Genomic DNA, 24,549 nt, shown 5'->3' with positions numbered 1-24,549 from the left:
GCTGGTCCTGTGTGAATTCTTGTTCGTATTTACTTCGAGCTCTTCTAACGCGAGAGCTTTAAAAAGCTCGTTTGGCAGAAATTCCGGCATAGGTGTCATTGGTTGTGAGCGAGAAATCATCATCTTATCCATGACCGAAAAATTGAGAAAGATGCAAATAAAATAAATAATAAAATTTCCGGGTCCAAATGGAGATTGAACACGTCTGTGTGGCAAGCAGGTTTTCTGCCACACATCTGCTTGGTGATACAGTGAAAAAACTTCCTCTGCTTAGAAACGCAGAGAAAATAACCCTCACGCTTTACAAACACACACGTCCTGTATACAGGCTTCACGACACCACATGTAATATTGCTGTGATATCAGTGAAGTGACATTTTACTTTTTTGGAGCGTACTTCGGAGCAGGAAAAGTACTGTTTTCGAGCAGCCATAAGTGTTTTCTGAGCAGAAAAAATGTTAGTTTAGAGCAGCTATTGGAGTTTTAAGAGCAGATACAAAATTTGACATAAACTAATTGGAGTTAAAAGCATTGTTGAAGCATCTCACAAATATTATTATTTGTCATGAAATATATTTCACAGACAGCAATCGATGTAAATTTCAAGAAGCGAACAATTAAAAAAGATGGCTGGTTGTCACAAAATCGCCAGGCCTGCGCAGAACGCGCAGCCCCATCACAGCAAAAGCTGGAAGAGCAGCCTTTCAGAGCCTTTTCTTAAAACTCTTGGGTAACTGCTACAAGCACATTTGCTGGGTACCCACTCCGCCATATATAATCAGAATTTTCGTTTGGTAGGCCTGCAATCACTACGCTATCCTTCGTCATTTTTTTGGAGAAGCGTGGTATCTGCTACTCACTTGCTAGGAATTCTGTGCAATTTTTTTATGCCGTGGCTGACAACTATGAGGAATTATGCCTGAAGTTCGTATGCACCACAGTTAATAGGTGATCAAGAACAAGCTTTTGTAATGGGCTGGAGCATTGAATGACGCACTTGTTATGCAATTCGCATTGTGTGCCGCCTGGCTTTTCCTTTGCTGTTCTAAAACCCTTTATCACTCATACGCAATTCCTTTTTCGACATGAAGCCTGCCTAAGGCAAGTTCGCAACGGAGTTTCAAGCACCGGCGTGGCTCTACGGCACAATACTGGGCTGGCACGCAGGGGACCCAGGTTCGAATCTCGCTGTGTTCTTCGTGTTCTTATTTACCAAGTTTTTTTTCATATTTCGTGTGATAGTGGTCATGGAAACTGGCAGTGAACAAATACGGCGCTGCACGCTTTCTTTTTTTGTGATCTCATAACAGCTTTCTCTGTAAAATGGGCTGCGAAATGTGCTATATAATTAAAATACTAGTATTTGTAGCAGAAATCAAATCGAACTGGTAAAGCTGAGCAACACATTTTAGAAATAACCACAGTCCCACATAATTGTTGCCAAATAAACAGAAGATTATCGGTACGAGGTAAGACCAATCCTGCTCATGTTTACATTTCCACCATAGTGGTGGTGTTGAATTTTTTGGCAAAGTCACCAGGACGCTTCGAAAAGCCGCTAATTTTAGCCAAAAGTTGCTAAATGATGATGATGATATCCCCCCCCCCCCCCAAGTTCTCAGTTTTTGATTTGATAACGCACGTGCTGAGATTATCTTTTATTTAAACAATATTTCAAATCAATTTCTGCTATGGCAAATGATGTTGGACTGTGCTGCTACCCTCTGGCTACGAGACTGTGGACAGATGAGCAGCTTTAGTCCACCTGTTTGCGGTGAACCGAGAGCCGTTCGGAGCCGCTTTGCACATCTCTAACTGGAACAGAGGGAGTGCTCGGATTGCACACTAAAGATCGCAGAGCCACAAGCAGCTTGATCCTGTATGCTTTGGCCTCATTTATTGAAGCCCATTCCGAGCATTCCACATTTTTCACAGTTTCCCAATTTAGCATGTCTGTTTTAGAACACTTTACGTGAAATTTCGAACATTGCCAAAAGAGTCGCTAACACTCTAAAATGACATAATTCTCACTGGCACGTCTGAAAACACGCTAAATTTAGCGACTGTCTCGCTAAGTGAACACCGTTGCACCGTAGCCTGCACGTCTAGCTGAAAAAAACAACAACTGTCAAATGAGTTATATGCTTAATATGCGCATTCTTTTCGTATAAATGAGATCAGAGCTGATAATGCTATGTATGCACTGGTGGCATAATGGAGTGCTGGTATACAGATTCTTTTCAGTTTCCTTAAAAATTATGAGCTGGTCAAACAACTTAACATTGTCATTCTCATTATATCAGTGCCATTCCGGAGCAGGATTGGAGCAATGACTAACAAAAATTACTGTTTGGAGCAGCCTGATGCAGCATTTTTTTTTTTTCAGAGCACTTCGGAGCAGCGCTACCACCACTGTAATATTGCGTGGCACAAGCGTACATTGTCATCGGGCTTCAGAACATGTGATTATTGTAACTACTTCATCGTTTAAAGCCAGCCACTCATTACAAAAGGCACACACATTACTGGGCGTAATCATACGCCCACGTAGTGGGTGCATAGCAAGTTCGGACACAACAAAAACATGTTGTCACAATACAACATGTAGTGTAGTAGTAATATTGCATGGTACAAGCGTACATTGCCATTGGGCGTCAAAACATGTGATTATGATAACTACTTCATGGTTTAATGCCAGCCACCCTTTACAAAAGGCCTGTATGTTACTGCGCCTATTCTCTTAAGACCATGTAGTGAGTGCATAGCAAGTTCGGAAACATTTCACATGCATAATTGTTCGTCGTTTAAAGCATGCTACCCATTATACAGAGTGCAGCCACATGCAAAAGCTTCACTGACACAAGCCACTTTCAACTTTATCGATTACATTGTAGTAACCCACAATTTAATCTTCTTAAGTAAGATCATACAATAAAAAGTATGCAATAAGTGGTTCAAGCACACACTAGGGACAAGATATCGCTATTGCATTCAACTTTTAAAGGCAAAGCTTAAGGGTCCCCCAATTTTTTTAACTATGCATCTCTCGAGGCACTGCCTCATTAAAGGGCTCACATCGAACCCTGTCAGCAAGAACCAATCATGTACATGCTAAATAATGCCAACGGTAAACAATATGAAACAAGAATATTGTAGCTAGCCATGCACTACAATAAGTAAGAACTAACACTTTGCACATAGCGCACAAGTGAAAAATCATGTAAAGGAAAGTAGAACCTACCAGACTTGGAAGAATTCTCGTTTTTGCCATGATGAAGTTTGCTGTCACTAGAACCTATGCATCAAAAAAAGTGAGAAGGAAAACAGTGACTTACTTAATCAGAATAATTAATCAAGTGTTGGTTACAGTAGATGGCTTCACTGTAATCTCACACAGTTTTATACACTTTGAAGCTCCTAAAAGAGTATACATTCGACTCCCGATAAATTTGAAGTCGCTTAATTGGAATTTTTGGTGAATTAGAAGTCAACAAGTGGTCCAATCAATTTTGCATGCACGCCTATAGGAAAAAAATGCTCGATAATTCAAAATTAAAAGCCCGCAACATCGGTTAATTAGAAGTTTTTTTTAGTCGAGAGCCTCGAGGTGACCGTAATTTTACAATAAACTTGGGAATTTATCATGTGCCAAAATAGCTGTCGGACCGCGCTGTTGTCCCCACCACCACTGCTCACAGCGCTACGATTAATCTTGTTTAGTGAGCGTCCGAGCATCGCACTGATTGCATCGGCTAACTGCTAGGTATTTCGCTTTGATATGCCGAGTGCTTCTGTCGTGCACTGGGTTAAAGTCTGGATGAAGTAAGAACAATGCTACTGGACATTGGTAGAAAGGAACGCTCAAGCACACACGCAGCCCTGTGTGTTTGCGTGTTCCGCTCCGTCCACCTAGCGTTGCGCTGCTCAAACACGGCATGATAAACCAACAAGCCCGCCAACGCACTGTGGGTTGATTCTGCACGTATTTCCACAGTGCTGCTTTTGAGTGCTGCGGTGGCGACATTTGATAATGGCAACTCGGGGCCCCTACCGAACACTTGACCTGGCGACGAAAGTCGAACGTATTGAAAGAATTTGACCCGGGAGGCACCGCCAAGCAAGACATCGCACAAAAGTGTGGCGTTAAGCCTACCTCGCTCTCAGACTTCATCAAGTGTGAACTTGACGACGGTAGTTTTGACGCCGTTCTTAGTGGTGTCTGTTTTGAAATATTCGTTGCCATGAACAGCAGCATCATTATTTGCAGTCCACTAACGAACAGAAAAATGGAGCAGGTTGTTCAGCTAGCAGATGACAACATAAAAATGAACCGCTATTGAGGACAACCAATGTTGGTGCAGGTCTTACTCTTCCGCTGCGCTTTTAATGTTTTGTTGAAAAAGACAATGCTCAAGCACTTCGACATGTGTAGTGCTTAGAAAATTTGCTAGCCGCAGCCAGGTTCGGCAAGAGAAAATGACAAATTATTTTCTTGGAGAACTGTCAGGTTTGAAGCAATAAAAATGCAGGTTTTTGTGCATTTTACTTAATTGGATGATCGTTTACTTTCAAGTTTTTTGCGGTTCTTGTGAGCTTCATATTAACGGGAGCTGACTTTACCAACATGATTTTGGAGCATCACAAAAGGGACACTTTTATTTCCTTGGTAATTTGTGTACCCTTTGACTTCACACCATGGCCAGGAAGCACACATAATATACTAGAGCTCAATTTTAAAGTTTTCATCACCCAGCTAATGTAAGACAACTCCATCGCAATGGAAACTATCATGAGGAGTCAGCACAGTTGGCTGGGCTTTGAGCTCCGCATGCTGGATGCGGCCAAAATTGCTGCTGGTGCCACTGTATGTTAGTTCACCCTTGTGCCCTATCAATAATAATAATATATCTCAGGTTTAGCGTCCCAATACCATAATATGATTACGAAGGACGCTGTAGTGGAGGGATCCGGAAAATTTTGACCATCGGGCACTCTTTGAATTGCACTGATGCTGCACAGTACGAAGGCCTCTAGCATTCCATCGAAAAGCGACCACTACAGCCGGGATCGAATACGTGACCTTCAGGTAGGCAGCCGAGCACCGCAACCATGACACCACTACAGCGGATACGTACAACCGACAGCGAACTATAAAGAGTGCTGCGAAAACATTGACAGTTGCTGTTCCCATGTGACTTGGACATAAGTCCCATTGTGTTTACATGTCACTGTGATGATATGCCCTTGATATCAGAACCAAAAGTTATATATTAAGGAAGAGGTGTTAAACATATACAAGATTTGTTCTGGGGTGCAACAGCTGAAATATAATTTGGAACAATTTTCGGAGCAGCAAAATGTTACTTTTGGAGCACTAAAATCCAAATTTGGAGCAGGTTATGGGAAAAAAAAAACTTTTTATCATAAAAGATCAAATTTAGAAAAGCATACAAAAAGCCTTACAGTAAGAAAAAGCAAATATGTACAAACCTTTCAAGACACCTGAACTGCGCAGAGCAAACATGAGCACTGCTATTTCAATAATAGTAGTATATTCAACCACCCCACCACGCAAGAAATTATCAAATCCACATTAGCATTTGCCACACTTGTCAAATCCTTAGACTCTGCAAATTCAAATGTGGTTCTGCCAAGCTGGCAACCCTGCAATTCAGAAGATTTGTCAAACTGAGGAGTAGGAGGCGCACAGATTTTTTTTTTTTTTTTTAGGCTGCTGAAATGTCAAACTGCTTCAAATGATTGCCAGCAAGCCAGTAACCTTTTTAGACGTCAGTGATCATACTAGTACTCACAATTATGTGGCGTATACAAGCATGAGTAATTGAAAAAAAAAAAAAAGTGCCGTGTCCTGCAAATGGTGCTAACAGCCCCTTTTAAATCCGAATACGCTTTCCCGCAAGACACCAATGTGCTGCGGCAAATTTTTCGAACTGCTACATAAACGATGGGGTCAACTTCAGGGCACAACTTCTCGGCTCACTTGCAAGGTGCGTCCAACTGGATAAAGTAACAACGGCGCACGGCCGTTGGCCCAGCGATGACACTGGTTATGTATCACGGGGACGACGCAACTTGAAGACAGAAAAATGTTTTATGCACCGTGTCCATGGCAACCAACGTGGTCGCCAGCAATGCCAGCGTTTGCAGCATGTCAAGTTTGTTCGCGTGCGGAAAAGGCGGCACACACTTCCAGCTTTACTTTCTAAATGCTGTCGCCGCGTTTGCTGACAAAAAAATTCATGTTTCCGGCGAAGTGTTGCTTGCTACAGCAATGCATTTTTACCTTGAAGTTGCATCATCCCACCGATTAGTATCCGTTGCGGTAAGTGGACCTGGTCGACCTGCGCCTCGCGAGTGCCTTGATCTAATAAGGTCAGGGCACACCGTGGTTTAGGGTTATGGTCCGCACGCTTGAACTGACTGATGATGCCAATTTGAGGCAGGATGGCCATTTCGGCGCAGTGGAGTGCAATTTCAGCACACTTCATGGTTTTGGCGCAGCTCGACACAAAAATGGGGATTTGTATCAAATCAGCGCAATTGGAGCAGCTGTTGCACCCGTTTGTTTTGAACAACCACAATACACTTTTTAGTGCTCCTGGCACTAGTACATTTATTAAGGGCGACAATATAAAAATTTCTTAAATTCAAGTCAGTATTTCTTTAAATAATGAACTAAAGGTAGCCCTTCTTATTATGATGCAGTGAAAGGGTTTACGGTGAAATGAGCCAGTCAACTGCACAACTTCATGCTCAGCAGTGGAATTCTCCAGCCACTACAGAATGCAAGAATCACTTGTACTTACCTCCATTCCTCTTGCTTTTCCCTATTGGCAGTGCAGAAGGTGAATTTGTGTCGCTGCTGCCATTGAGCAGTTCATCACTAGCTTCCCGGACAGGAGGCACAGTGCAATCACTCAGGTCGCACACTTCCAAAACAGAAGCAGGCACCGGTGGGGGCTTGGGCTCGGCCTGGGGCAGTCGTTGTACCTGCGTGCCCTGGCAGCTGGCCTGCAAGCAGAGCTTAAGGGCAGCCTGACGTCGCTTCAGCCAACGCTTCTCCTTAAGCAGGTGGGACGATAAAACTTCCAGGCAGCGGAGATACTGGTTAGCCTGTAATTTCCAAACAGGGTGGCCACAATTCAGATTTGTGACCCACAATGCAAGCCAAGACGAAAAAAAGTTACATTTCCAGCTGGACTATTGAACCTTTCCAGCTGGAAAGATTTACAGTTTTACAATTCGGCTTTAAGTCGATGAATATCCAGCCGTAATATGGGCAAAGCTTAGCCAGTAACTGATGATAAAGTTCCAGCTGGATATGCATTCGCTTCGAGCTGAATTATTTAAGTGTAAAGTCTTTCCGGCTGGAAAGATTTTGGGCTCATTAATCAAGCCGGAAATGGAACGCTTCTGTCTGTGCACATCCCAACAGCTGTAAATGGTCCCCGAGTTTGGGGAAGGGGCAAACAAGACAGCTCGTACACAAGTGTGCTGTAACGTGGACAATTTTAAGAAATTATTAAGGGAAGGCATCATTTTTACTTACCATTTAAAAAACCTCCCAGCCAGAGTGAGACAGAAACAAAAAGACAGCGCCTCTTTGTTTCTGCCTCTTCATTGAATTTTTGTGCTTCAGAGACAAAAACACACACAAAAAAGGCAATGATCCAACATCAATCAGCTCAACCAATAATACTGCAACCATCATTTCGAGAGAAAGAGAGAGCGAAGAAAAAAGACTTTGAACACATTGAACCTTTCTCGCTGGATTACATCTGTTTGTGCAGGTGCCAAAAAACATGAATGACATGATGCTGACCAGGTTGCAATGTGGTGCACCTCATAGACATAGTGTGCCATATTTCCCCCCGTAAAAGTTGCATAAGTAGGGACTACATAAACCCCAAATGTGAAATTTATACACCAGAAACACAGTATGCTGTATTTGTGCATCAGTTCCTTCTTCCATATGTTCCAGAATAAAGACAGCAGGCAGACAGGTCTCTGCCGTGTGTTTTGTGTGCTTCCCAACTCAACACAGTGAACACAAATCTAAACTGCACAAAAAGCCCCTTTTGTTGCTTTGTTGAAGTAGAAACTGTTGTTTCTTGAACTTGCAACAATATTGTGGACCTAAAAAATGTCAGGCATACAGCACGAACTTTTGATTTAGTCCCTCCACGTTAAATTTATGCTTAATTAGTTTCCCGGTAATTACTTCAAGGGTTACATGGTCGAGGACGTCAGCTACCAAGCAGTGTGCTTAAAAAATGGAAAGAAGTGTTTTGAGCAGTTTTCACCAAATGTAAAGCTTGATGAACAGTGTCAGTCGACCGGCTTTCTGCCCCCTATTCTGGAAGATCAACCAACGAAATTGTTGATGTTGTTTATTTTACTCATGTATCTTTCAAAGTTTCTGAAACTTCTTTTGATGCACGTTTGATTGATAGCACACAAAAACTATTTATTCATCCATTCATATTTTCCAAATTAAAGAGTTAACCAGAAACTGCCATAGCTTCAAAGAAAAGCAAGTTTTTTTTGACAGTGTAACACACATCAAAATACAAAAAAAAGGCAGACAAAAGTAACAAGTCGGGTGAAAAGTGTCAGATAAGGCATTTAACGGGTACATGTGAATATGGCTTTACCCGAGGCACACTTCTGATGCATTGCCACAGATTACAGACTCCACATAAGTACAACAGCCCATGCTTTTATCTCACCTGCGACAAGACGGCCACCTTAGAGACAGGCTTGGTGGTGGGCGTTCTGTAGACCACATTTTGAAGCTCCATTAACAGGTTATGCATCTGCTGGCGTCTAATTCGTTCCCTGCATGCCTTCTTCTTCAATGGGTTTCCCTCACTGTCCTTGGTGCACGACTCATCGCCCACAGACAACTCCTCCTCATCAGAGTCTGCAATGAAAAATGGCGCCAGTGCGGTCAACGCAATCACAAAATGTGTTTCCTGTCATCTTGAAAAATGATGGGCCACACTCCAATAGCCGCATGAGAGAGTGTTCGTCATCCCCTTTGTCAACAGACGCACAACACGTGGAGCTCACACTGTCTGGGCTGAGTGACGCAACCTCAATATGGAAGTGAAGGAAGTTGCCGGGCTTGCGCAGCTATTTTATGCACAAGAGCAAACGCCAAATGCATAGACGACACATGACTAACTACAATGAAGGCCATCAAGCTTAGCAACTTGACTTAGCTTGTCATATGGTTGGTAGCAGTCGGTTACCGTGGGATTGAGTGGGCTTCACAATGTTACTTCTGTGTGTTACCAGCAATGTTTCAAACAAGAACATTTTTTTCCCAGCTGACTCAATCTCAATGGCAAGCGAATAAGCAAACATGGTGCCGGTGCTTGGAGCACTGCTCTCTATCGGCCTTAGTTCGACGGCTTCGGTACTGAAGTTCATATAACATGCCGCGATTAGGAAAAGTGTTCGGAACATTCGAATTTTGGCCTAATGGACACATAAATTTCGCTGGGGAATTTTGATGAATTTGTATCTGCTGCGGTTTCAGATCACTGAGACTGTGCGTTTAGATGAATGCATCTCGAATTCGTTTATAATAAAACGCGGTGGGCTTGCAAAAAGCCTGGGACGGACTGACTTGCATTTTTGTCAATGCGGTCTGATCTCGTACACAAATTTAGATTTCCAGGAGATTTTCATGGCAACCGTACAAACGGAAGAAACGGTCGAAATCCAAGAGTGTCCCGGACAATGCAGGAGACTTGGCAGATATGTGATGATGATGATAACACCAATACGTATTGTTCTCTCCTGGTGGCGGAATATAGCACAACGGCGTTTTTGTTTTTCATTTTGTTTTTCATATTTCATTTTTTATACCAAAAATGAAATATGTTTCGTAAAACTTCCGGCACATTCGTAAAATCGTAAGTGCGATCGAAATTCGTACATTTTACGAGAAAATGGGAAGAGTTGGCAGGTATGTATGTCTCTCCATAGGATCAACCTTAACAATTTCAATAATTTAAAGGGCCACCTCTCCTATGATGATATTGAAGAGGCATTCAGCATTTTTTTTTTTGCTAAGAGTAAGAAATCAGTGCAACTTTTTATCACCATAAAGGTGTACTATCCTTTTCCCAATGAATAAATGATGAATGAATGGATCAGTTCATTCATTCATTCACGTACATCTTGCACTTGGACATTTGACTTTACTTTTGCTGTCACTAATAATATGATTGATTGATATGTGAGGTTTAACGTCCCAAAACCACCATATGATTATGAGAGACGCCGTGCCGTATTGGAGGGCTTCAAAAATTTCGACCTTACGCTATGGTTAATCTTACATGATGTTCCCGTTATTTTAAAGCACTCATCAACTAGTTTTAAATATTACAGCACCATCAAATACTATCCAAAGAAGCTGGTCGTGAAAACTAATTTCACCCCTCACCATGTAATAATGCATGAAAATGGTATGATTGCACCTCTTTTCTATATTTTGGGCTGCAAGCTGTGGGTTTGGCCCTTTAAGGGATAATTGCTAGGCTTGTGCGAATATTCAAACGAATATTAATGTACTCAATTTTGCTTTGATTCAAATTTAAATTGTTGAAATTATGAAGTAATCAAATCAAACAAATTAATTCGCATGTTACCCCTGCAAAGGTGATTTCACTGCAGTAGAGTGGTGACAAGCTGTGAAGGCATCAATTAATTGTATATCACTCCGCATTGCAAAGATAGCTTCACTGCAGTAAAGAGATGCTAAGCCATGAAAACATGTAGAAGAAATCCGCACTGCCACGAAGCCCCACTTCAAAGTTAAACAGCATATTACCTTCGCATTGATTGATAATTTTCTAAGTTTAAAAGCCTGTTATACCTGCTATACGCTGTAAACATTAAGAAGTAACATAATTTACAGGTTATCACTTGCGTTCTGCAGCAAGTCAAATCTTGCTACTATTCAATGTTGTTTCCACTTCCTTTGAACCAAACGGAATGGCATTTGCACAGGCCTTATTTATTTTTTGAAAAGTACTGTGCAGGTTGGTTGGGTCATGACAATTATGCCCATTTATTCTTAAATACGTCATATCTACTACTTAAATTCGATTAAAAGTTAATTTACCAGAATTACTAATTGCTTCAAATTTGCTTTGCACCTGAAATTCGCTATAGCACAAGCCTTGTAATGACACAAAATTTTGCTACTGAACTAGTCTGCAGGATCTATTCCAGCGAACATGTGTATTAACAATATGCTATGTTGGGCCAGTTGGCGCACCATTAATTGAACTATGTGGCAAAAAATGAAGAAGACACAGTAAGAGGGCCAACTCACAACTAAGTTGTATAGTACTAAGCATAGTACTATATTTATTCGAATTTTATATCGGGAAGTTATATTTCAAATGTTTTTGCATCAAACTAAAGTCAGCTTAGATTCGAGGATTTTGAAAAACACGCTATTTTTAAGTGAGAAAAGAGGTGAATAACTAGCGCCACCTGGATAGTATTACAGCCATTAGTAGCCAAGCCAACAACTGGCTTAAATACACACTTGAGCCCACCATTTTGATCTTTGTGGTGAAAGTTGAGGTACTCTAGTTGAGGCGAGCCATTTGTCATTTCGAGTCGCGCTTCCAGTGGTCTGTGTGTGGTGTAGCTCATTGGCACCAAACAAGCAGTGTTATTATAGTGGCGCTTAGAAAAAGAAAGTTGTCTTAGTCGCGGAGTTGACGTCCAACATTCAAGCCAAGTGGGACTTTGGAATAGACGAAAAAAATGTGCGCAGCTGGAGAGGCTGCAGCGTGGAAAAACAACCTGGGAACATTGATTGTGCGCGCTTTCAAGAAGTGCGGCATATTCAGTGCGCTTTATGGCACCAAGGATTGCTCACTGCATGAAGACAGTGACAAAGAAGTCATCTACAAGGGAAGCAGCGACGACGACTGTGAATGAGCATGGCATCTTTATGATGAAAAAAAAAAAACTAGAAGCAGCGTGAAACAAACTAAGATCATGAAACACACGCAACAGGAGTAGCGGCTGTATGTTTCTAGAGTTGTTTTATTGCATCGTGAACTAATTAATTTTTTTCATCTTCATTTTCAATAAATTTTTTCTCTTTGTGAAAGCTGTCATTGCTGTTTTCTTTTCAGCATACATTCGAGGAAATTTTTTTTTGCCGAGCTTCAGACTTTTGGGGGTCAGCTTAGAATCGGGGTCAGCCTAGATTCAAGTAAATGTGGCAAACACTCTTGTAGGTCATGCGCAGAAGTATTTCACTCACTGCGCATTTCAGGAGAACAGACAAGGCATCAAACTCAATCACAACCACAGTAACCGAAAACTATTGAGAAAAAAAAAAAACAATTGCGTATTCTTCGTTTGTGTCTCGTGTTCTTGCACCATTTTTGACTATAAACCCACACCAACTTGCCCAACTATAAAGGCTACTCACCTGAAAAATCATCAATGTTATCAACAGAGCCTTCAGGAGTTGAGGAAGCCTGCGAGTCATTGATGGAATGTAAGTTGATGAAGACATCTGTCTTTAAGCGTGCCAGATGCTTCAGAGTCCGGCTACCATTGATAGAGAATGTCTGCACAAAGCAAGGCACCCGTTTTCAGCATCAAATCAGAGAGGGCAGAAACATTAGCTGAAATACAAGGATCAAAACACGCACACTGCAATGCACTCACACACACGCACACACGTGTGCATGACACAAACACACATGGCATTGTTGACTACACCACAAAGTTTTTATAGGGCATTGCTGGTAGGTTTAAATTCTGTCTTTGGTGAGGAGCTTTCAAGATCTTCCAGTAACTTTCCAAAGCTTTCTGTGCTTGCCTGAGTCTGAAGTTTCATTCATTCTGAAATGATTAACTTGATTCGTTGTATACTGCATACTACTTTATTCACATGGGAACAGGTAAATTTAGCAAATTGTTACCATTAGGTTGTTATCACTTCTAACAGTGTGGGCAGGGATTTACTATACATCTTTAGCTTGCTGTAATCAGCAATATTTAGTAGTATTGATATTATAAAACAGTCGCACATGCAAGCTAACCAGTTCATTATCCATTATGGGCATCTGTCACTATTAAGAGTGTATAAACTTAAAGCCAGCAATGTGCTCTCACCTTTGTGCCTTCATCATTCATTTTGCTGGAGGCCTGCGAAGCTGTGGCAACCTCACACCAGCTGCCACAAGGAGATGATGAGCGTGATGACAATCGTGATGAACATGGTGATGAAGCACACGAAGATGAAGATGAAGACAACAGCACTGTATCAGACTGGACGGGTGCTGCTGGGGCTGGCGGAGGGAGGGGTGGTTGTGGCTGGGCAACCTTCGAGCTACTGCGCCAAGTTATGAAAACAGCTTCAGCACAACCCTGCCAGCAACAGCACCTGTAGACCCACATTTCTAGTGCAACACATCAATATTACTGGCAGTGTTGCCAACTAGGCCGCGCAGTGAACTACAATTACCTCCACCTGTATTCTAGCAACCTTTTGCATACATCAGTGCTTTGCTTTCACTAAAAATATGCCACAAGATTGCATTCGACCGGCCTGCATCTTTGAACAAAATGCAGCTTTTTTACACAGTGACCTTATCAAAAAAAGTTTTGAAAGAAATCACCATATGTATTTCTTATCTATTGGATAGGCAAGCTGCTGAATGAACGCAAGCTTGTCTCACAGTTTTCTTTATGGCAGTCCCAGTTGATTTACCTAGTCAAAATAAACTAAAAAAAACAAGGGGACCATGGTTTTACTGGATTATCAGCACAACAAAATGAAGCTATGATGTGGAATCAGAGCAGACAAAAGGTAGTGATAAATTCAACATCCTATGTGAATCCAGTCAAAGTAAAAATGCGGGTCACTGAAGGATTCACTACTAAATCATAGGCTATTTAACAAGCATATAGTACTCAACAACAATGTTCAAGTTTCAAAGCAGCAAGTAAAAATGATTCACAAACAGCATCGATTCTGCACAGTACGTGATGCAAAAGCAAATGGCCTTATAATCGAGATTCAACTCCTCGACAGAACAAAGCACTTGGTTTAGTCGAAACTTTACCAAATTGAAATTCAACCTTATATTCCAGGTACTACGGCTACTAAAAGATTATTTATTTTACAGAAAAAAGTGACACAAGACTGTTCTAATAACATGGCAGTACTAAAAGGACCAATTCCTTAAAGTAAAAAATAATAATAATAATTTTGTCCACCAACCACAACTTTATGCTGTCCAGGCGTAGTCTTGTTTACAGCTTCTGCAGATCACACGTAAAGCAGAAAGGTACAACCAACGCTTTCTTTATTTCTTTCAATGCCAGTGCAAACGTGCGCGTCTGTTTTAGTTCAAAGAGTGGTCGTGATGCGACGCTGCATGGCGGGTAGTATTGCTTACGTCACACGTGTGTTTGTGCGCTTTCGTGTGTTGTGGATGCGGCAGACTTGGTTCCCACTACAATATCACACGTCTGTCAGATTTGTTCCTTCATTCTTTTTCTTTGTGGCTTGAAGCAATGCTGCTGCCATTTCACACCGCTCTTAAAGCCAGAGTAGGCAGTAGCGTTGCAGTGACGCTTTCTCATTGATTGCCCACTCTGAGCCACGAACGACAAGCTATCTCAAAACATCGTATCTTTTACACAGCCAGCGTGACCGCCAACATCATGAACATGAGCAGTTGAACATGAGCAGAGGAGAGGGTGGTTACCGGCAGCATCGGGCACAACTGGCTGGCATTGAAAAAATAGAGGAGGCGCTGGTACAACACACTGTGGTACTGAGAAGTTATTGAGCCCTTTCTGTTGCGATGGACTGTCACCGAAACCATGGGAGTTGCCCATAGTGGTGCATACCAATGTTAATCAAATAGATATTGATCTTACTTTTAATCCAATCAATGCACAACACAGCCATTATACCGGACACAAAAAAGAGAGAGAGAAAGAGAAAAGGAGTTTCAGTCTAAAATTTCATGGAAGTAATGTAATAACCTGATTTACGGAACCTCTGCTCACAGTAGCCACACTTCACTTTGCAACATCACATGTGCAGATGTCCTATAAATCGACCAAGCCTTGGAATGGCATCACAAATTCCTGTCATCGCTATGCATTGGTCTGATTCAAGTGAATTGGTCTGATTCAAGTGGTCTGATTCAAGTGATTCAAGTGAATTCAAGTGAGTTCAAGTGAATTGCAGGACACCCACATAATTTTACACAGCTGGTAGCAGTGCGCTGGCAAATGCTGAAGAGCGTAACTTTCACATTTTCCAGGGATGCCCAAATTATGTCACTGTTTCCAATGACAACAGCAGTGGTATCAGTACTCTGCCTTCATTAACCTACGTGCACCACGCTTATTGCCACGGCTAGCCCAGCCTCCCCACATGTGAAATAAATCCATGTTCAATGGCTAGATCCAGGTTTCTAGGCTTAAAAAAAAAAAAGTCTTTTAGGCACCAAAAATAGGCAGGCAATATGCATTATAATCCTCCGTCGTCGTGAATGCGGGCATAATACATTTTCACCTAAATGTAACCAATTTGAAAACAATGATATTCGCGCGACCATCTACGACAGGAATGCAAAAAAATGTTCTTGTTTATGACTGCACAAAGGTGCGAACAGTTGAGCATAGCCGTGCAATTTGCCTTTTGTCCTACATGGTTCATAAAATACGCTATCCTTCTACGCTCAAGCATGATGAGTCAAGTGTCCACTGTCGAAAAAACACACTCCTGGGTCTCTCTTTTTGGCGTGACTGAAAAATCAGCACAGGATCACATAGCCAGACTGCTAAAAGACCAGAGGCAATCTTTTGTCGGCAAACAATTAAAGGGACACTAAAGAGGAACAATGACTTGGTTTAGATTTACAAAATGCACTCTCAGAACTCTAATGTCACATGTTCCACTATCATAAGTCTATTATTAGCAAAAAGTATCAATGTTGGAGTTTCATTTTGAAATTTCGTGCCAAGATCTTTGCGTGTGACGTAAGAAACTTCAAAATGTACTTTCCGTATTGTCGTGGCATTGGCTCGATGAAATTTTATGAAAACTCATATGCTAAGTCAATGGCACCCACCAATTACAATGTTCTTCAGTTTTATTCATGTAAAGCTATATAGGACCCAGTAGACTGCAAAACACTATAGCAGCACTGGCTGCAATCGATCGTCTGGCTTCCTGCTTGTGTAGGTCGGATGTTCATACGCTTCTCTTGCTTGTGTACATTTATGAGCTGCCAAGCATTGCACATGCAGTATCCCCCCCTTTGAGTTCGAGGAATCTTTGTTTGCTGTACTTTTCCTACTGGATGCAACAGATAGTGTCATTAAAGAACACAGAGAGGGAAGAGAGACTTGAAAGCACGGTGACCTTCGAGCATAAAAACGCACACACCGCACTAGTCATTACCCGAAGGTTTTTCTTTTTTCCTAAGTACCTTCCTCAGCAACCTCATATCATGTGCTCCTGCTGGTGACGACATTCAAAGGGTGAAATTCTGTCCCCTCAACGCACCGTTATTGGTCTCACTCTTTCTCTCAAGGTGAGGTGTGTGCAGTGCCACATTGTTTGTTACTGACGCCACGGCGTTGTTGCCACAGCGGATGCAACAGGCAACAATGATGTGCAAGCTTTTCTTTGGCAGTAATTTGCAGCTCATTTCATTAGCGGCGCTTGGCATCTTAAGTGGCGAGTGGAATGTGGTCATGTGGCCCATGAAAGTCAGGTTGAGGGTTTGCATTTTATTTCTTGTATTATGAACTTCCTAGGCTGAATAACTTTACACTGTGTGCCCCCATCTCTACCGTTTATGCGGCATTGATTTTTCCATCTATTAGCGTACATAACCTGAAAGTAAAAAATGGGGGCTGAAATAGTGTTGGAGGGCCTCTTCAAGAAGTAAATGACCAACGAAACAAAATCTATGTGCATATCACATTTTTCTTCGTTAAGATCTTCATTCGCTGTTTCCCTGCTGCATTTACCAACCACTTAAACCATGTCAGCACAGTGGCATATCCCATCTGGTGCATCAGCTAAAGGACTTGATTCATATAAGAGCCAATTTTGAAAATAGGCATGTATAGGTGTTTAGGCACTAACACCAAACATAAGCATTTATGGACCCTATGAAAATTCTCTAAAAGACTTTTTTAGCCCGTCATTCATGCTCATATATCGAACTGGTGCGATAGGAACGCAATGAACAATAAGCATTTGCTTAAAATACGGTTTTTATTGATGACGTGTACCGATTCTGGGCATCTTAAACAGTGCGGCAGTTGTGCTCTGTGGTGCTTTCCTGTTGCTTTCAGCAGTAAAACTTCAGCTTTCATCATTCTACAAAAATTACCAACTGCCACTTTTTTGGAAATCTCAAAGTGGCAATTGGTTCTTCACTCAAAGGACTTCACCTTTACCACTTGGGCCAACCTGCTGTCAACCGTAAATGAAAAGTTAAAGGGCAAGTAAGCAGCCTCTACATCCAAAACTTGTGATAAAAAGATAACTGCTCACTTGTATGATGTGAATATTCCACTGCAAGAATCTTACAAACCAGTGCTGCGATAAGGAAGCTATATCTCCTAACCTGAGTAAGGAAGCTATATCTCCTAACAACCTGCTTCGGGTAGTTAAGATTTCTCGCTTGACCTTCCCGCCCTCCTCGGCGGTGAGGAGGGCTAGGAGTAGCTTTTTGTTGTAATCAAGCCACCTTTGGCAACATAACATGACACAAGAGCGATTATGTCATCGGCACGCAACCAACGATGGAGCAAGTCTTCTTCTACATGTCACTCGTGTCAGGGCAGTGTGGGGAAGAAGCGCGGTGCAAGGGTGCAAGCACTGGCGACGTAAACAAATATGGCACGACGCATGTGCCCTTCTCCTTGTGGTCAAGGCGTGAGACAGCTGTTAACCTCGAAGGCTTTCATTCTGGTGACACCGCTTCTGCCAGTATGGGTCTATCAATATAACAGAAGAAAAGAACAAAAAATTTGAAGGGATGATTTTTTTTTTGTTTTAAGCACAACATTAATGACAACTAACAGACAAGAAAGTTAAGTTAGTTCTATTTGTGTCTGTTCTCATTAAGATGGCAGAAGGCAGCACAAGAAAATGAAAACGGGGACTTTGCGGAAAAACTGTATCACCAAAGGGCTAAGGCACTGTTTCAAAGTGTAATGACCCACTGGCAATGTCAGTAGTCGCTGTGCGGGCAAAAAGGGCTGACAGGCACAGGAGAGGGGGCACGGGATTTTTTTTTTCTTTTATTGGAGTGTCAGCCTTATACACAGTGAGGTTATAAGTCTCTAACATGTGATTCCCACAGCCTACTGAACAAATTAGCAAGTGTATCTGGGAGGAGTAAAACAAACAAACCTATCCAAGCCTGTTTAGTAGCCGTTTCACTATTTCAATTTTCATAACTGCTGCTATAAAGCCCCTAGTCATCATAAGATGTCTGCTGCCACAGAAAATGTGATGCCCATTGTAGCAAGCAAGTATCACAGTTCCCTGGGGCACATTTCTTGGAACACCATGGCTTCTGAACCCCGTCCAAAGAAATCCCTGAGCAAACACCTACCCAGCAACAATCATGCGTCCCCGCTGTCGAGCTGACGTGGGCGACAATGGAACGTCAAACAGGTCTCCGTTGGGGGAGAAGTACAAAGCAGAGTCTTGGAAGCGAGCAGGAAGCCGGATCGGCCGACGGCTGCGGGTGCTTTGTGTCGACTCAGGCGGTGAAGTTGGTATCGCAGGAACAGAGAGCGCCTTCACTTTGGGCTTGCAAGTTGTCTTGGACACATCCACAGTGCTCTTCTTTGTCACCGCTTCCTTAGACGGTGGTCTGCCCTTCTTTACCACATTTGCTCCCTTCGGTGCACTGGCTGCATGCTGCAAGGCAAGACATTACAGTGAATACCACAGTGGTGGCAATGCCGTCCAGCATTTATTAAGCAGCCATTAGTAAAATCTGCTTTTGTAGCAGCTACCTCTAAGTTTGGAGCATGCGCAGGTTTTCCATGACACACACAAAGAAAGAAAGTTTAGCTTTAATTTGGTATATTGTTTTTTTTTTTAACTTTCCTCTTCTCTCTCCTTCTTTCTTATTTCCTCTATGGCTCCCCTTCTCGAAAGAGCAGGCAGTCTTTGTGCCCCTATAGGTGGCACTTTTCAGCCTGTTCCCTCCCTATTTCCTCTGTCTGTGTTTTCTATGTAATAAATAAATGCATAAATATTCCCTCAGTTTACATAATCATATATACTGAAGCAGCAAGCCCACAAAATAAGCACAAAAAGATAAACAAAAGTAGGATTATGTACAGAAGCAGTGCCATTTGATGGTGAACAATATTGCACCAACAAGCTAGCAGTGTGCACACGCACACACACACACACACAAACACATGCAAAGACACATTCAAAGCTCGTTACAGTAAAAACCGCATTAAAACACACATGGCTACAACCTGCCGGAAGTGCGGCTAACTATGCACTAAACGCAGCATGCATAAACAGCCAAGTACGAAAGCGTGCGCAGAGTTCGTCTTCAACGGGAAGGGGGGATGTAGGGGGCTGACTGCATCTGCGCCTCCCTCTCCCCTAGAGATACGAAGTGCGGAAAAAAAAAAAAACGGGATAACTTTGGAAAAAAATAGGTTCTTTTTGGTTTTAATGAGCGCAGTAGGAGAAATTGGCTGAATTTTCTGTGGGGTAAAACGTACAAAAATAAGGGTTAGGCAACACAGCGCTGAACGTGAAACCAAAAAATCGCACATGATACGAAAACACCAAATGACGGCTGACCACTTGCATCGGCATCAGATGAAGTCAGCTCCTCCAGCATCAGCTTAGCTTGACTCTATACTACATAGTATAGCTTCGTCGTTCGGGTGCGGTTTGGTGTGGTGATGGTGGGGGTGGTTCCTGGTGTTTTTGTACCCATTATTGTTCAGTTTTTACTTTCCCTCGTACACTTCTGTGACCTGCGGCAGAAGTCTGCTTGTAAAGCAGTGTGCAAGCAGATTCTGCAATGGTTGGACTAATTCATGACGTGCGGATGCACTTCACGGTCGAGGAGATTGGTGGCAGGAAACGGGGACTCTCTGTCTGTAAGCACTGCAACAGCAGCTACACTTTTACCAATGCGACGTCTTAACACGATGAAGAAAGCTACAGACGAAGCCAGTGATACTAGCTCTGAATATGAGTTTGAACTTCATGTTTTTATCATCTTGATCAATGTTTCCATAGTCGAAGTCACGAAGAAATAGACATTTATGGGTTTTTTGTTCTAACTGCCGTAACAACTTTAGGAAGCCGCACCCATTCAAAGAGAGCCAAATGAGTTCACGGTGTTGCTTCTGGCTGCCTTTGATCTGTTAAATGCCGCATTTGTTCTTTGAAAGAAAGAGAGCATTTTATTTCTGTTATTTACATAATGAAAGTTACTGCTTTTGACACTGGGCAATAAAGTATTACCATATGGCAATAAACAATTGTGACATGCTAAAAAAGATTGTTCTTTTTAATTTTTTCCCAAAATATTAGGAAAAAAAAGCGAAAAGAAAAACGTTTTTTTTTCTCGACTGCTCAAAATTTCCAGAAATTTTGCATCTCTACTATCGCCCCCTCCCTATAATGTCGATGTACAAAGCTAGCTTTTTGCCACTCCTTAACCCCGTGTCCCCCCCCTCCTCCCATGCGCACACGTACGACTAAGTACCAATTTGCATTTCTCTACATCCGCCATCACCGTTAAAAAAGGAATACAATGCCACAGAAAGCACTGCCTAAAGTGCCCCCCACGAAGCCATTTCTTTCTTTTTGCTAATTTTCAGAAATTATTGAGGTTCTCGCACGACCGTCCCAAGGCATGCGGTGGCGACATTAAAGAGCATTGCAAAACTGCTGCGAAGTCCGGGGCAGCCAACGGAGTGACTGACATAGCAACGAAACGGATATAAGCAGCTGTCTGCAATAAATGTGTACCGCTATCTGCTACTAAGTGAAAACTGACATAGCTCTTCTGAGACATGGTACGGTCGCACGGAGCCAATCCTCTACTGACAAGTTGCGTGGAACGCTTCGCCTACTTAGCGTGCGCACCGTGCCGAGCCGTTTGCACCCACTTTGCTTCAGACCGTGCACAGAAGCGGCGAGAAGCTTATTGCATTGACGCAATGATGCGAGCTTTCTGCAAGCGATGTTCTAGCGGTCTTGGCAGTGGATGGAGATGCATTAGGGCTGTTGCCATTTGCGCCACATTTGCTGTCTCAGTGGATAGTGGCCACAATCCACAACTCTCCACTCCGCAACAGCGAGCTGCTTTCGCTTCTGCAAAGCGGTGCACGCTGAACACCGTCCCGCACAACGACTGAGGTGGAAGCAATCGATGCCTCAGCGCTCTCAGGTAGTCGCCGCCTATTAAAAGCGCACCGTAGGTTAAAAGCGGCTCTACGCCACACATGTAGGCTTTTTGTTGGCGATAAATCATACTGGCGTGCTTTTAGATAGTGGCCACATCACCTTCATTCTTTGCAAATGGTTACCAGAAAAGGCACAGACCCATTTGCATATAAGTCGGAATAATTGATCAGCTAATTCCATGCTTTTGCAGCAATACAAGTGTACACAAATGCAGTCACGCAAATGTAGCAGCGCAAGTGTGACCATCACATAATATCCGCTCACGATGCCTGCTGTCAACATTTCGATTCCGAAACCACCTTGTGGCGCAGCAATGGCACAAATTAGACAAAAAAGCCTATTGGAGCAGTGCGGCACAGTAATTTTGAGTTGGTGCAGGTTGGCACAGGTTTCCCACCACTGGTATTATTAAATTTAACAAATACCTGTGGTATTGCTTGTCAAAACCAAGTCGCAATTATGAGGTACCCCATAATGAGCGGGGACGAAGATGTAATTTTCACAACCTAAAGTTCCTTAACGTGCAGGAGTATGAGAATGTTTTTTGCATTTTCCCCCACAGCAATAGGGGCTGACATGGCCGAAAATCTTGCCTGTGTCCTTCTTCTTAATTGTGCAACACCTCAGCCATTAGTTGCAGGCAGCCCTCCTTAGTTTAGAGTCCACTCTTAAGGAAGTAAGTCTACAGCTGGCTCCACATAAGACAGAACTTATAAGCATAGACGGCAAGAATCGCACCAACCTGAAAATGTACATCTCACTTCATATTAGATTGCACACTATACAATAAAACAGACTAAGTTTCGGCTTTACCAATAGCCAGCTGCAACAGCCCACAAAAGTGGGTACGTGGACTGCGGCAGGCATGGCCAGCCACGTTACATATGATACGTCTTCTGTCCAACAACTACAGCGGTGCACGCGTCGCCCTCTCACAAGAGCTTCAGCCATTGGAAAGATTTTGTGCAGCACACTCATATACACGTTCTCTCCAATTGACATCCAATATTTGGAACGCCTTCATCCGGCTACTCTCCGTACCATCACCGGGCTCCTTAAACACACTAAAACATCCGTCCTTGAAAGCGCAGGGGGCTTGCCCCCTCTGCGAGACGTCATCCGTGAAGCCCACACTCGATACCACATCCGCCTCAAAAACGCGCCGCAAGGTCGTCGCCTTCTGGCCTGGGATTGTCAGCGACATGATGATGCACCCATTCTTAATCAGTCCTTGCCCCCATGGGAAACTCCGATAGCCTCTCAACTGTTCCATCATCCCATATCTCGTCACAATGATACTGCTCGCCAGTTTCTTGCCACGCGACAACTTAAGGAAGCAAGCTCAGACACCATCGACATATACACAGACGCTGCTACCTCCGATGGCCAAGCTTGTATAGCATGGATCTGTGCGCAGACTACCAAGTACACTGGGTCCTCCAGATGCCATCTACCGAGCGGTACCCCTATGCATGCCGAACTACTTGCCATACGAGGAGCAACTGCAGGAGCCTCCCATACACTATAAAGAAATCCCTTCGTGTCTTTACAGACTCACACGCTGCCTACTCGGAAATACTTTGCCCAGCGTCGGAGGATGCTACAGCTGCTGCTATTCAAAGCATCATTCGTAGGCATAAAAAAGCCGACAGGCCAATAGAAATTATCTGGATGCCGGGGCATACGGGTGTGCCCAGGAGCAATACGGCGTCACACGCCGCTGCTGTTTCCGCAGGTGGGTCGACCAATCTTTCTATGCCCCTACCCCTCGGGATAAGCCCATATGAGTTCTTAAGTCAAATGGCTCCCTTGGTAGCCACAATGCATTACGTACGCACGTCCCTGCGCATTGCTAGTAAAAAAACACATTGCGCAGGTTACCCCACCAGTCCTATTTTAAGCAAATGTTCACTTTTGCGCTCCCAAGAAGTCTTCATTAATAAGGTCTATGCAAATTCTGCTTACACACCATACTCTTTAGCAAAATGGCGACAACCGGACATTGCTACAGTGAAGTGCAATATCTGCAGGCTGCGCTGCCGCGCAGACCTTCACTGCTTACTGTGGCAGTGTTCCACATTTGAAAAAGGGCGAATGGCCATACAAGCTTTGCAATCCACAAATCATCGTGAAGCTCTCCTTACGATCCCGGACACGCAGTTATTATTTGCACAATATGGAAGCCGGAGCAGCCTGATTAGACTAGTTTAGGGTGTCCGACAACCACAGTACGGACGCTATATCGTCTCAGTACTAGTGATGGTGAATACAATAAGTGCAAAACCCATGACACCATGAACTAGTAGTGTAGTTAGAAAGTCCTGCTTATCCCCACAGAGGTCCTATGCCTACCCTTTTTCTTTTCCAATAAAAGACTTTCCATTCATCCATCCATCCTCAGCCATTAAACCTTAATAATTATTTACAATCATTAAACAATACAGCCAAATCCTGACATAACATACCTCTATTTAATGAAATAGTCATTAAAACTAATCATTCTTATTTCCCAATCCCGACTTCATTAAAAACTATGTATCCTATCTTGCCATTTGGTGTACAAATCTTGTGGGGTCATTTACAGTATTTGTATCATCCAAAATTCATAATTCATATCACCAAAAAAATATGAAACATTTGCATGAGATAAAAGATAGCTGGCTCATTTAGTACTTCTTAGGGCTGCAGCAAGGTCACGAACAGCTCTGAATGATTTACAGAGAAGTTTCTAGACATCAACGATAATACTTCAAATCGTAAATATACAGGCTGTGTGACCATGTGCAATTAATGAACCATGTGTGTTGCGACCTGCGACAACTAGTAGCCCCTTCGTAATTTTTGTGCACTTTTTTGCATGAAAACAATGTGATGCAGCGAAAGTGACTTAATAAAAGCATTCGATACCATAAATGGAGAACAGAAAATTTTATAATCACTGTCCATTGTTCTTATTTTAGAGCGAAGCAGCTCTTTGACTAGCCTGTCCTTGTCTCTGACCAAAGTGCCGCACCGCTCTTCCTTCGCCG

The 24,549-nt window shown here is 42.8% G+C and overlaps 1 protein-coding gene across 6 annotated transcripts in view; it reads right to left on the bottom strand.

The window, feature by feature from the left end:
- LOC119169256 (uncharacterized) overlaps positions 1-24,549 on the bottom strand; it is a 69,407-nt gene that overhangs the window by 2,155 nt on the left and 42,703 nt on the right. For 5 of the 6 annotated variants that reach the window (XM_075880540.1, XM_075880559.1, XM_075880533.1 and 2 more), the window contains 6 exons: positions 18,675-18,985; positions 13,186-13,405; positions 12,494-12,635; positions 8,751-8,944; positions 6,828-7,134; positions 3,242-3,295 (listed from right to left, as the gene is read on the bottom strand). In XM_075880540.1, coding sequence (XP_075736655.1) covers positions 3,242-3,295; positions 6,828-7,134; positions 8,751-8,944; positions 12,494-12,635; positions 13,186-13,405; positions 18,675-18,985 — 1,228 coding nt within the window. The remainder of the gene's footprint in view (positions 1-3,241; positions 3,296-6,827; positions 7,135-8,750; positions 8,945-12,493; positions 12,636-13,185; positions 13,406-18,674; positions 18,986-24,549) is intronic. The other variant, XM_075880555.1, reaches the window with a different exon arrangement.

The sequence above is a fragment of the Rhipicephalus microplus genome, chromosome 2, assembly GCF_043290135.1.
Source record: "Rhipicephalus microplus isolate Deutch F79 chromosome 2, USDA_Rmic, whole genome shotgun sequence".
In the NCBI taxonomy this organism is placed as follows: domain Eukaryota; kingdom Metazoa; phylum Arthropoda; class Arachnida; order Ixodida; family Ixodidae; genus Rhipicephalus; species Rhipicephalus microplus.
This window is presented reverse-complemented; position numbering and strand designations above follow the sequence as displayed.